The sequence below is a fragment of the Carassius carassius genome, chromosome 5, assembly GCF_963082965.1.
Source record: "Carassius carassius chromosome 5, fCarCar2.1, whole genome shotgun sequence".
In the NCBI taxonomy this organism is placed as follows: domain Eukaryota; kingdom Metazoa; phylum Chordata; class Actinopteri; order Cypriniformes; family Cyprinidae; genus Carassius; species Carassius carassius.
The window spans coordinates 27,991,427-28,005,069 of NC_081759.1; the positions used below are offsets into that span (position 1 = coordinate 27,991,427).

The following is a 13,643-nucleotide window of genomic DNA, read 5'->3' on the forward strand; positions in this document are numbered from 1 at the left end:
TTGTGAGCAACCTGTGATCACATATTTAGTGGCACAGATTTGTATTTATTTATTTTTAGTTCTCTTTATTCTCCTTAGGGTGCTGCACACAGGAAAACATGAATAAAAGCCTTTTAAAAATGTAAATTCTAAACAAAAATGAAAGACAAAAACATATTTTAATTACTTCTATATTGGAATATGCCGGCATACGCATCTATAAAAACATGGGCTACATAAAGTGTGATCTGTATCAACTACAGATGGGTTGGGTACATCCCCTCATCTTTTCAACTCTACATGCTCATGGAAACATTCAGTACTTTAGACTTTGAGTATAGAAGACAGAATGGAAGTCAAAATAAAAAAGGATTCTTTTCAATGGATCAACACCCACCATTTAGAGCTCAGTCTAAAAATGAAGCGTGTCAAATAAATGTTTTGGCATGAACGCTCAAATTAGACAACTCACTCAGTCCTCCAAATGTACTTGTGTCTCTTAGTGAGGGTACCATGTAGTTCCAGCAAACCTTAAGTTAAGGGAGTGTGTGTAAAGTGTGTGTGTGTGTGTGTGTGTGTGTGTGTGTGTAAACATTCCTATTTTAAACTTGTGGTCCAAACCTGCCTATAGTGTGACTGTGTATAGAATGATGTGGCACTAATTCTATATATTATGTACAGTTTTTGTCAGGCGTGTGTGTCGGTGTAGGCAAGTGTACATCAGATGTACAGTAAAGTACATACATTGTGAATGATGAGTGAATAATGTGTACAATATGTGAGCTGTGTGTGGTCAGTTCCAGATCTTCAGGAAGCTGTCCCAGGAACCTGTACACACAGCCATGCCATCATCTGTGACCCCAAGACAACTCACACGATTGTCATGGCCAGCCAGCACTCCTGGAAGAGATAATGAGTGGGAAGGGTTAACATTTAGTTTATATTGGGTCAGTACAAAACTCATACTTTTAATAGATTTCCCACCTCATGCACCATGAAAAAATATGCTTTGACCTTTACATGAGTCTCTTATGCCCACTTATTTCATCAAAAAGTCTTCAAAAACCATAATATTGAGAAATGTTGCAATTTAAAAGAAACTTTATCGAACCGTTTAATGTTTTGATAATGATCAAAAGTATTATTAATCATTTCCATATAAAGAGCATATTTAAAATTAATGTGCCATTTGAGTATTGTATTTGTATTATTGTAAATCTAAAATATGTACACAGTATCCACTAGAAGCAATGCAACAAACCTATCTTGCACTATAGGCAGCTTTGATGATTTTAGTACTGCAAAATTTTTGATTTTAATCTAATGCAAGGATTTAGTGCTAAATACTGTATTTAACCAGTCAAATCTTCTGCCCCTAAACCCTATAGATCTCACTGTTGTTCAGGGACCTCACAATTCACAAATAAACCACTGTGGTTACTGTACTGCCGCAAAATAATGACCCCGGTATGTTCACCTGCTCGGTCTCCCTTCATGGCGTCCCAGATGTTGCAGTTAAAGTCATCGTAGCCGGCGAGCAGCAGACGGCCAGAACGGGAGAAGGCCACAGAGGTGATGCCACAGATGATATTATCATGAGAGTATAAACACAGCTCCTGATCCGCACGCAGGTCAAACAGCCTGCAGGTGGCGTCATCAGAACCAGTTGCAAACGCACTGCCGCTGGGGAAGAACTGAGAGATGGAAGGAAAAGAAGTCAAAAGGAAAGGTGACGTGTATTTGTTTAGTCCAGGGGTAAGCAAGTTCGGTCCTAGAGAGCCGCAGAGTTCAGCTTCAACCCTAATCAAACACACCTGAACAAGCTCATCAATCCATTCAGGATTACTAAGATACAGGCAGGTGAGGTTTTTTTTTTTTCAGGGTTGGAGCTGAACTGTGCAGGACTGCGGCTCTCTCGGACCGAACTTGCCTACCCCTGGTTTAGCATTTACTCACACAGACAGCGTTGATGTCTGACTCGTGCCCGGTGAACGTCTGTCTGCACATGCTGTCTCTGATGTCCCAGAGCTTAATTGAGGCGTCACAGGCCCCAGAGATGAAGGTCTGCGAGTCTGGAGCTAATGACAGACTCATCACATCTCCACTGTGACCTGAGAACAGCGTGGTCTGCTGACCGGTCTCCACGTCCCACAGAGCGCTGGAACAAACACAACTGGAAGGTTAAAACGTGCAACCTGCACAGATATTATTGAAATTGAAAACAAACATTATAACTGAACGGTGTGTTTGACTGCAGTGATTCTCAGCTGGTCTAATTACAGACAGCAGAAGAAAACCCTGATAAATGCAAATAATAAAACACAAATAACCATTTTATCATGTGCAATAAACCAGCTCATGCTTCCCATATCATTTTCTGTTGATGTTCAAACAGTTTTGCCGTAAATTCATCTATCTCTTAGTTAAAGCTAGCTATAATACCGTAACATGGACCGATTATGTGATGTCTTTATCCTTGAAAACCATAAAACTACACAAGGTACAAGAAAATATGACCGAAGTTATAAATAAATCTCTTGCAACATGGATAAAAGTGATTTTGTTTTGGCTTGAGAATAGTGATTTCTGGGTTTAATTTGAATTAAATAATATTAAACATAAGTATTAATACATTTCAGTAATTTATTATAAGAAAAAAAAATCATGTTTGATCTTGTATGGTGGAGCACCACAAATTTTGGTCCTGAAGCAAAACCAATTGAGAACCACTGTAGTATGATGTAGTTTTCATTTATTTATTTATTTTTCAGTGTAGAATAGTGTTGTTGAACACACCAGGTTGTGTCTCCTGAACTGGTGATAATTTGATTGTCATCTATGAAACGGCAACAGGAAAGGTAACCTAGGAAATGAGCAGACAGGAAGTTAACATGTAACACCCTGAAACTGCAGGATGGTAGAAAAAATGTCTCAACTGCTGTCTGATTATCTATTCTTTCAGATGTACCCCAAAAATGCAGTCATGAGCTGTATATTTGATTACGGCCAACAACAGTATGCAAACTGCAATAAATGTTAAGGAAGTGAAGTCATGTTCTCAAACCTGTGTGTCCTGGCAGCTCTCGGCTGACTCTAACATTGCCCTCTCTAGTCTTTAAGCTGTATATGGAGCAAATGTTGTCCAGTCCACCACAGGCCACAAAGTTTCCAGATGGCGCGTACGCACAGGTCATCACCCATGATGACCGCAAGGGGATGGCATGCATCTGAAGTTTATAATATAGAACATGAATGACAAGATTAAAACAGGCTTTGGAAAATCAGATAATGACAGGAAAAACACACATGGTGATAATTTTTATGACATAATATATAACTAACCTTTTGCCAATGTTAACTATGAACTGTATTTCTAAATAATGTATTATTTTACGTGATGAATAATGCACTTACTACAGAGACTATAAACCTGGCATTCCCATTTTTTACTTGATTTTGATATTCCATCAAAAGCTGAACTTAAAAGCTTTTGGTTACTTCTTCAGAACTGTTTGGCTGCGCCATCATGTGATTTGTATAACAATATGATGGAACTGCACACCTTGTTTGTAGTGTAACTGTCCCAGATGATGAGTTTTCCATCCTGTGAGGCACTAACAAGAAACCTGAGGATAAGATTAGAAAATGGACATATATTATTATAGATAATGCAGGAGAATAGAGGACAGGGAAATGGCCAGGAGGTCTTCCTGAAAGTTCACGCCATACGTATTTTGAATTTACAAACTAAACTTCATTTCTGTACTCCAACTTAATTCAGCTAGTTGTCAAGCAATTCGCTTGTACGTTTATGTTTTTTCAGTACCACTGCTCCCTACATTGAGAGTATGCAGTCTGTATATGATGAAAAATGTCAACTTTGACTAGATTTCTAGTTATTTTTTTATTTAATTTTTTTTTTAGGGCACACATTTGACTGGTATACTGCAGCAACTTTCATTTAAACTAGTCGCTTTCGAATTAACTTGCCTGAATCCGATCCCTCTTGGATTTTAATGCAATTTAATGGTATTACAAGATATGAGCAAAGCAACAAATTGTTGTGATTTTCTGATTAACAATTAGCCTGCTGAGATAAAATTCATTAATGCATTCTCTATGGTTAGCGTGCTTATCCAATAGCCTAAGATAACATACAATGATATACAGCCCTTAGATAATATTTAGTGCTGGGCAATGATTAATCGCATCCAAAATAAAAGTTTTTGTTTATATATAATGTATGTGTGTATAATGAAATATACTGTTTTTTTTATAGTATAATTAGTGCTGGGCAACAATTAATTGCATCTAAAATACATAATATTTGTGTGTGTGTACTGTGTATATTTATTATGTATATATGGATATGAGACAGTAAAGATGACTCTAGTGCAGTATGTCCTTGGAATATAGTACAACTGACAAAAATGATGTCTTTAAAGAAATTTGTTTCCATTGTGACAGTACCGCAGTCGTAGATAATTAGCCAACAAAGATTGGTTAAAGTGGGTCAGTGTGACATGTTGTTCATTGTCTTCTGTGCCGTCAACAAGTGCAAAACCAAAGCCAAGACACAAACCAGTCAGTCACGCTCATCTGCTACTTTCAGCTTTTTTTTTTTTTGATGCCAGGTGTGAGTGGTGAATTGTTAGAAGGTTGAGGACAAAGATACCTGGAGTCTGAGCCCCAGTGCATGGCATAGATTTTAGCCAAATGCCCACGCAGTGTGCGCCTCGTCCTCATCTGTATCCTCCCCACCGGGTCCAGGCCTGCTGTTATCTACCACACACAAACTCCACATAAGTAAAAACCCACAGACCTCTGGAGATCACATCATCCGGGTCCTGCGTGTAATTACATCTCACCTGAGTGAGTGTGGAGTCTCCACATGCTTTTCTGGCATCCTGAGGGACAGAGGACAGTGTTAGGGGAATCATTGCATCGCCACCATTTGTAAGTAGGAATATGACTTGTTTTTAAAGTAATCAGGATATCCAAATGCACACTTCATTTTAAGTGGAGTCTAAGGGAAGCCACTATTTTTTATGTTGTAAACTATGTTTGCAAACTTGAAATGGATTAGATTATGGGTTAAATTTAATTAAATTTTAAGTCAAAATTGGTTTTATAATTTAGTTAAAATGGCTCTTAAATGTCTTATTTAGCTTCTATTTTAAACTTTATAACTCAATGGCATTTAAAAAACAAACAGTTTTCTCTGAATCTGCATTCAGAAAATGAGGATCAGTGCGGATTTTGCCATAAACTGAATTTCATCCAAGTATGTTTAGCAGTGACATCATAAACACTCATTTTGTTCATTGCTATATGTAAGGGATAATGTAAACCTAACTGTCATTATCCAACATAAACCCTGAAATGACGATCAGAACCCCAACACAGTTTATTTTTAGCAGTAACATTATTAGGACTCACTCTGATCTGATTGCGCAGTTGCTCAGCCTCCTGTCGAAGCTGCTCGAGCTCACTCATCTTGAAATGACTTTTAACCTCTGACCTCTCTCACGCACCCTGAGACACCTGTAGATTAAAACATGATGTATGAATAACATTAAAAGCCACAGGGTTCAATTTGCAGTTTGACGAGATGATGAGCAAAATAATACAAATGTTCCACTGCAGTATGAAAGTGAAAAATTATTTATATATTGATTATAAGATTTATACTTTTTGGTTATGCTTTTTTAATGTAAAAACATGTATCAGAGATTTGTTTAATATGGATACTTTCATTGTGCAGATGGTGCTGCAGGGTTTAGATTAACATTACAGAATAATCTTTAATCTGGTGTAATCTGGCTAACAATCTTTAATATAATAGGATTAATGTTCTGAGAGCCATTCCAAACACAGAAACAAAATCAAGGTTATAATTTATGGTACAAAAAATTGGGTCTATATGATTTAAAATTGAAATGTTTTATACAAAATGCACTTTTGGCTTGCCAATATTGTTATTTGAATTGAATTGAAATAAGAGAAAGAATAGGTTGCCTAACCTGAAACCAAACCTGAGGTTACACATTCAAAGTGGCATGCAAAAACCCTAACACACAGGACTTTTGCATATGTTTTTTTTTTTTTTTCACAGTCAAATATATAACAAATCATCAACCAATCCCATAGTCTTTTGTACCTTATTACCAGTTCTGTTTTGCATGTTTCCAGTTATAACCCACAGATCTCAGTATGGCTATTGTATCAATGCTGATGGGAACTCTGAGACACAGATGCAAAAATGATTGTTATTATCCCGTTACCACACATACTTATTAGAGAGCCTTAACTCCCTATACAACACACAAACAAAAACCACCACGGTAGGAAGAAAGAAATTAAGCCACGTATAAGAATCAATCTGTTAGGAAACTCAACACAAAGAGCATAAAAGCCACACACACCCACTTGAAAACTTACATCACAACCCATCATAGAGAAAGAAACAGCGATGATGTATAATCCCATTTTACCCACAAAACCTTTCACTCAGATATAAATGGCTTAGATCCGAGGAATCTTGGCTAATCTAGATGACTGAAACCTCTTCTGCACCTTTTAAGGTCTTCAAGCATGTTGGGAAAAGAGAAGCTGGTTAAGGAAAGAGGGGTTGGTTAGTAGTGCACCGCAGTGCCTTATAGATAAATGTTTAGTGTTTGAAATCAGCTAAATATATTTTAGAAATAGCCTTAGGATCAAACATTATCTATTTATTAACCTACGGCTTTTATCCTCTTGGCAGTGGGGATATATTATTGTCAGCACTATGTAAAATAATACAACCTCATACATTAAATATGAGGGGGCTGTCAGATGATAATAAGCACCAAATTGAGAGCGCTAACAAGGCCACTGCCTTGGAGTAGGCAAATGTTTTCTCTGTCGCCATAAAGGTAAAATGTTTTCTACTACTATTTTACAGACAAAAGCTTGTAAACAGACAGATGAAATGTGGAAAAAGCATGTTGCAACCGGCTTCTATCATCACGTTGCCAAAGAAAGGCGGGTGTAGAGGACCATTTGTTTTTTAATCAGCGTTCCATTACCGATACAAAACTAATAATATGCTCATTGGATTTGTGTCCTTGGACTTCTTTTAGCATGAACTACAAAAAATGTCCGATTTTGCCCCACCCCTAGAGCTGAACACAGAGTGTCATATGCACTCTGCATACAGCAAGGAAAGGGATAAAAGTAAGTGGCATTTCTTTCATATAGGCCTACTAGCTCCAAACGCTGTTTTCACTGAAACCACAGCCTATAAACAACGCATCCTTTTAAACCCGGGAGACAGCTGCAAAACGTGCATTTGCTTGGTCACATGGGTTACGTTTATATCAGTCAGATCATCCTAGCCCAGAACAACAGACTTACGAACGTCCTCTTTTATCATGCTACTGACATTTGCATATGGCAAGCCATTTTATCAAGCTATCCTTAATAGAAACTGACTACTATCAATATGCAATGCTATTTTTTTTGTCTTTAGCACATAATTAAGTAATGACTAGTATCTTCTATTTGGATTTGGGGTTCAGAACTAGTATGTATTCTAATATATACTAATACCTGTTCTAATTTTACTAGTAACTTCATTACTCACTACTTATTCTTTAGTTGCTTTTGCCATTCTCCAGTTTTTCTGATATTAACTTATCAAACTCTAGTACCTGTTTATTAGACATGACAGTGTATTAAAATTGGTTCTAGTATAACATTTTTATCTACCAATAAGAATTAACATTTACTATAATGTAACCATTCTGGCAAGTTATTACATATGACAAGCAATAAAGCAAGTGTCAATAGTGAGATAACTAAGGCCTAAAAACCAGTGTTTTTTTCGTAAACAGACAGTGCTCGCGGACACTTTCCGAATGAGCGCTTCAGAGTTTCACTCTTCATCAAATGATCTGAGCTGTTTTTCAGTTCATCTGAATGGATGTGCAATGCACCTATATTTGACGTACCGTAAACTCTACTGTGAAGGCACACGACACGCTGTCGCTTTGTCTCTCACACATGCAGAGAGAGAGCAAGAGAGAGAGAGAATTGATGCACTACATGTAAACGATATTCTTTGTTGTATTTTCCTGTCTAAATAACGCCGTTCCTTTGGAATTCTTCTGCTTTTACAAACTGCCAGGTTTTCCGGTAGTGGGTGGAGCTAATACACAAATGGAAAACTCATTGACTGGTGCTCCCCTATTATCATCCCTGTTTTGAATTCAGCAAATTAGTTTGAGCGAACGCACAAAACCTGAATTAATATTCATGAATCCAGCGGCTCATTAATTCTTTTTAGTAGAATTCGTATCATTATTATCTTCTCGTATTTTTGATAGTTTTCTTTTCCACAGAAACACTGAATGACCAAAAAAACACCACCATCAGTCCAGTTAAAATGACTAATAAGCAGCTGGTGTATGTGGTAATAGAGGCTAGTTCACTTTGGGCAGGACATCCAAACGCTCGCCTAACATTCATTGACCTCAAATATGGCTTATCATCTTAAAAGTATTAGCAACTTTACATGGCTGATCAATCTAATGTTAACCCAGAGAAATGTGTGCTGTTCAAGTGTCTGTGTGGAAGTGGAACAGTAGCTCGCTAACTGCAGGACAGATGGAAGCACTGTTGCGGTCACTTGCTCTTAAAATACTCTGTAATTTTTGGTAATAAAGATGAGTAATATATCTTTCGAATCTGTAAAGACGTTACGTTTATTTGTGTGCACTCACAATAACAACAAAACATGCTTTTGTAAAATAATGAAAGCAAAGGAAGCCCTTTCTGCTCTCTGTCTCTCTGAACTAAAGCGCAAAACTCTGTGTATATCTTTGCCTCACAGACATTCAAAATATATATAGCTATATAGCGAAATGTCTACTTTCAAACCAACCAATTATGTTATGTATGAAACATGCATACAGGTGGATCACTACTGCGGAGATGACGAGTCAGTGTCGCGGAATTCGTCTCATAACCAAAAACAAAGAAAGCACTAGTTTATCAATTAATTATTAAAATGTTAATGCAGCCTCCTTACTGTTTTCCCCTGGCTCTGTATTATGATTTAAATTGTTTATTAATAATCATGCGATTAGTCGACTTATGCTTCAAATAAACGACTACTAGTCGACCAGAAAAATATTTAGTCAGGGACAGCCCTAATATTTAGTATAAAGCAGTAAATGTTGAAACAGCTTGCCATAATCAGAGCTGTGGAGTGAGTAAAACGCTGGAGGCTGCGGGCAGCTGAAGAACAGGAGGCTTCTGCTCCATCAATTCACGACTCACGGCTAAAATGAGAAATGCAGCACCTTTAAAAACAGATGTAATGTGATTTATAATATCCATGATGTTCCTATTGATTGTGAATAACAATCCACTAATGTGATTTTGTGACAAAACCAGTGAGATCACAAATGATCGAAAATAACACATTACAACTGAAGACGAACCATTTTAATCGTCTAGCTCTCTGACGTCTTTACTACTTTCATCCATATGTCTCGTGTGGGTCACAACATTCTGATAAATCTTAGAAATTAATATAGGCCTACCTGTTAAATCTTTCTGTTTGGCTTTAGTCTCCACTTAAAGTGAGTGGAATGCTGAAGTGGGTGGCGGAAGTAATTCGCAGATAGATATATATATTCTGCTGGAAAAATGATTACAACTGCATACTGTCGGTTTTTTCCTAGTGCTAGTTTAGGCCTCAGTGGCTCCGTGTTTCATGGGCGAAACGAATCAAAACGATGTTGTCATGAAGCATGGAGCTACCATGTCGACCTCTGATCGTTTACTGAGAATGGGAAGAAGCCTTTTCCACGGTATTCCTGAAACACGTTGCTAATGTGGGGAACAAACGTATTTTTCGCCTTAAATTGTATAACTACCGACAGATGTAATAAGTCCAAATACAGTAAAGCTTTCAAATGAAGTAGGCTACGTGCCGTCGTTGTCTTTAAATTGCGTTGCTTGATCCTCGCCTCTTCCCTCCCGAGTGTCTTCTTCCTCCGTCTTCTCTTTCTGGTCTCTTCGTTTTGTATGGAAAGCCAAATGGGTCAGAATACGCGTGCTTTTCAACGCCGTATTCATTTTAAAACGCCGTTTTCATAACGCCGCCAGGCGTTAAATAAGCGCCGTTACGTGATAAGTTAACGCCAGACGCCACCAGGCGTTAAAATAACGCCACACGCCGACCGACGTTAAGTTAACGCGACACGCCACTTAAGATGCAAATTTATTCGCTCATCTACATGGACACACCTCTCATGGCTACGAGGACTCTACGGCAAGTCAGAGCATCCAGTTTGCAAGAGCGCGAAGATGGCAAGAAGAGCGTTTGTTTTGCAGTGTAAACACACTGTTAATGACTGCACTCGCCTTTTACTGTCTGATAATCCCGGGCCTGCTGTTTTTCAGTCATCATTAAACAGGTAAAGATTGTGTTTATGTTCTCCAAAATAATTTAGTTAGAGTTGTAACGGTCACGTTTTGATAGACACGATTACATGAGCTGTTGATTTAACTTGCTAATTTTAATGGCACAATAATGGCACAATATTTTTTTTAACACAATTTACTAACTTTTATGCCCCAGAACTATGTTAAGTCATCTTAATACATTTTATGCAGTTGTTTGGAAGCAAACAAGATGCATTACAGTGTTTCTCCACCCTGGACCTGGGCATCCCCCAACACTGCACATTTTGTATGTCTTCCTTATCTGACACTGCCTTTTCAGTCCCCTGAGTTTCTTTTAATGAGCTAATGAGTTAAATCAGGTGTGTTTGATTAGGTAGACACACAAAATGTGCATTGCTGGAAATGCCAGAATGAACTGTCTCATATAGTTATTACAGGAATCACAAATAATTCCAACTTTGAAAATGATCAGTCGTTTGAACGAATGGACTGAATGATTTTTAAACATTTACTGACACCTACTAGCAGTGAGTATCTTTTTTAGTTTATGTTTAAAATATATTGGCTATATAGTTTCTCAAAAATTGAAATTCTTTTTATTAACATCTACCCACCCCAATGTTGTTTCAAACCTAAATGTCTATATTTCTTTTGGGGAACATATATTTTGAAGAATGCTGGTAACCAAGCTGTTTTAGTCATTAAATGTATGTAAATAATGATTCAGATGCAGCTTCAATAAATAAATAAATAAATAAATAAAAAATTGACAGTGTAGCCTAAATGTAAATTGAATATTTCTTTCTAAAGCAACATGTTAGAACAACATTTTTTAGACTTTAAAATAAGTTTTGAGGTTATTTTTCTTTCTTTTTAAAAAAACATAGCATGATATACTATTTAAAACAAAGCAAAAAATTATGTATTGTTATTAATTTATTTAATATAAAAATAATAATAATAAAAAAAAAACATTTACTTTTTAGACTTCAAACCATGCTGAGGAGCCTGGAATGGGCAAAGGGGACTCTTCTACATACTCAGGCAGCAGATGAGATCATCCATGAAGTATCAGATTTTATTCAGGAGATTCAAACTTCTGAACCAAGAGCACAGGATGGTAAATGCAATCAAACAATCTTAATTACTCACAGTAAACTTCAGTTAGATTGTCTGATTTTGATGGCCAGTAACTTGACATCTACAGTAATATATTTTGAATAATTTTGCTAAGCATAACATATCACACAGACATACAAACTATTGGAAAAATTAAGAAGTCTGTTTATAATTGTTTATAAAAGCAATATATTATAATTATTCTACAGACAGCACTGTATATCGACCTCCACTGATTCGTAGTGGATCCAGAGGTGCACCATCTTATGTCATTACACAGGATCAGCTGTCATTTTTGTTGTCTTGTGGCTTCACTGTAAAACAGATTGCACAAATTCTACACACCTCCATATCCACAGTCAAGCGACGTTTAAGGTAAGTTATATAATATAATAACTAATATCCATTGACTACACACATTATACCCTGTTCACAGGTGTATTTGTCATGCAAAACTAATAAAATGATGGAAACATTTTATTTTATCCCAGTTACATATGTTACATGTAGTGTGCATAATTACATGATACTGACCATAAACTAAACCCTAATCCTATTCCTAACCACAACCCTATAGTAAGTGCATCTAGATTATTATTATTATTATTTAGTACTTAAATGTGTAATTACACTGTGTAACCCGATTAATAAAGTGAATTTTATTTATATTTACATTTAGTCAGTTAGTGGACACTTTTATCCAAAGCATTTTATAACAATAGAAACATATTTGGGAATTTGCTCCACCTAGATTAAAATGTCATATGTTTAGGCTGACTGGAGTACTCATCTCATTAGATCATAATGAGTTGGGAAAAATGCTGAGTGCAACTTTTGATTTATTTTAGCGCTCCTATTAAATGTTAAAATGCTTGGATATATATTTCCAGGTGCTTCAATCTGTTGCAGTCTTCCTCATACTCAGATATATCTGATGCAGATTTAGATGAAAAAATTAGGGATATAGTGGCTGGAAATGACCAACTTGGACCAGAGGCAGTTCGAGCACAACTGAGGACAGAGGGAATTCGGGTTCAGAGGTGCAGAGTGCGGAGCAGTATGCATCGTGTCAACCCAAGGGCTGCAGCTCTCAGAGCAATGTCTCAGAGACTACGTAGAAGGTCCTACCGTGTCGCAGGACCTAATTCTTTATGGCATCTTGATGGAAATCACAAACTAATAAGGTAATTTTCTTTTTAAATGCAATCTTAAACATTGCATTATGCCTTAACCACTTTATTCTTCTGTTGCTTTAACAAAATGCCATTAAGTCACTAAATTTAAAATTTGTTTTTAAAAGTCTAAATTTCAGAATTAAGCAGTTGATTAACAGAAATCAGTATGGCTGCATAAAAAGGGTTGTTGAAATGGATGTAACAGTGCTCTTGTAGAACATCTAAAGCACACCCTTCATTGGATATTTTGTTGTTGTCTAATGCAGGTTTTATGCTCAACTAAGTAATTATGTATTTGTGTTAATTTAGATGGAGGATAGTAATTCATGGTGCCATTGATGGCTACAGTCGGCTTGTCACCTTTCTCCAAGCATCTAACAACAATCGCAGCAGCACTGTCATGAACTGCTTCTTGGATGCCATTTCCAAATATGGAGTCCCTTCCAGAGTAAGGACTGACCATGGGGGAGAGAACAATGCAGTGTGCTTGTTCATGAACCTGTTCAGAGGCACTGAACGAGGGAGTGCTCTTAGAGGAAGAAGTACACACAATCAGAGGATTGAAAGACTTTGGGTCGATCTGTGGCGTGGGGTGTCAAATGTGTACTATGACCTTTTCCACTTTCTTGAGAGTGAGGGCATTGTGGATGTAGATAATGAAATGCACATGTGGGCTCTGCAATATGTCTACATCCCAAGAATTAACAAAGACTTGACAAATTTTAAACACCAGTGGAACAATCATGGTTTACGAACCGAGAGACACCAGTCACCTCTACAAATCTTTGTCCGGGATTGCCTGGCACAACAGAGTCTGCCAAGTACTGCAATGCAGGAGATATTTGCAAGACCCTCAGACTCCACTGGAGGAGAGACTAATTCAGCAGAGCTTGTTGGTGGTGACAGTCATTCTGT

The 13,643-nt window shown here is 37.1% G+C and overlaps 1 protein-coding gene across 3 annotated transcripts in view; it reads right to left on the reverse strand.

The window, feature by feature from the left end:
* The window catches only part of gnb2 (guanine nucleotide binding protein (G protein), beta polypeptide 2), a 27,498-nt gene continuing 13,855 nt past the window's right edge, over nt 1-13,643 (reverse strand). The window contains exons 2-11 of one of the 3 annotated variants that reach the window (XM_059550404.1): nt 9,960-10,029; nt 5,419-5,523; nt 4,848-4,886; nt 4,655-4,761; nt 3,542-3,605; nt 3,044-3,206; nt 2,776-2,842; nt 1,936-2,137; nt 1,457-1,673; nt 1-879 (exon numbers count right to left, since the gene is read on the reverse strand). In XM_059550404.1, coding sequence (XP_059406387.1) covers nt 773-879; nt 1,457-1,673; nt 1,936-2,137; nt 2,776-2,842; nt 3,044-3,206; nt 3,542-3,605; nt 4,655-4,761; nt 4,848-4,886; nt 5,419-5,475 — 1,023 coding nt within the window. In that variant the 5' untranslated portion in view covers nt 5,476-5,523; nt 9,960-10,029 and the 3' untranslated portion in view covers nt 1-772. Of the gene's footprint in view, nt 880-1,456; nt 1,674-1,935; nt 2,138-2,775; nt 2,843-3,043; nt 3,207-3,541; nt 3,606-4,654; nt 4,762-4,847; nt 4,887-5,418; nt 5,524-9,959; nt 10,054-13,643 lie in introns of those variants that run through there. The other 2 variants (XM_059550405.1, XM_059550406.1) reach the window with 2 other exon arrangements.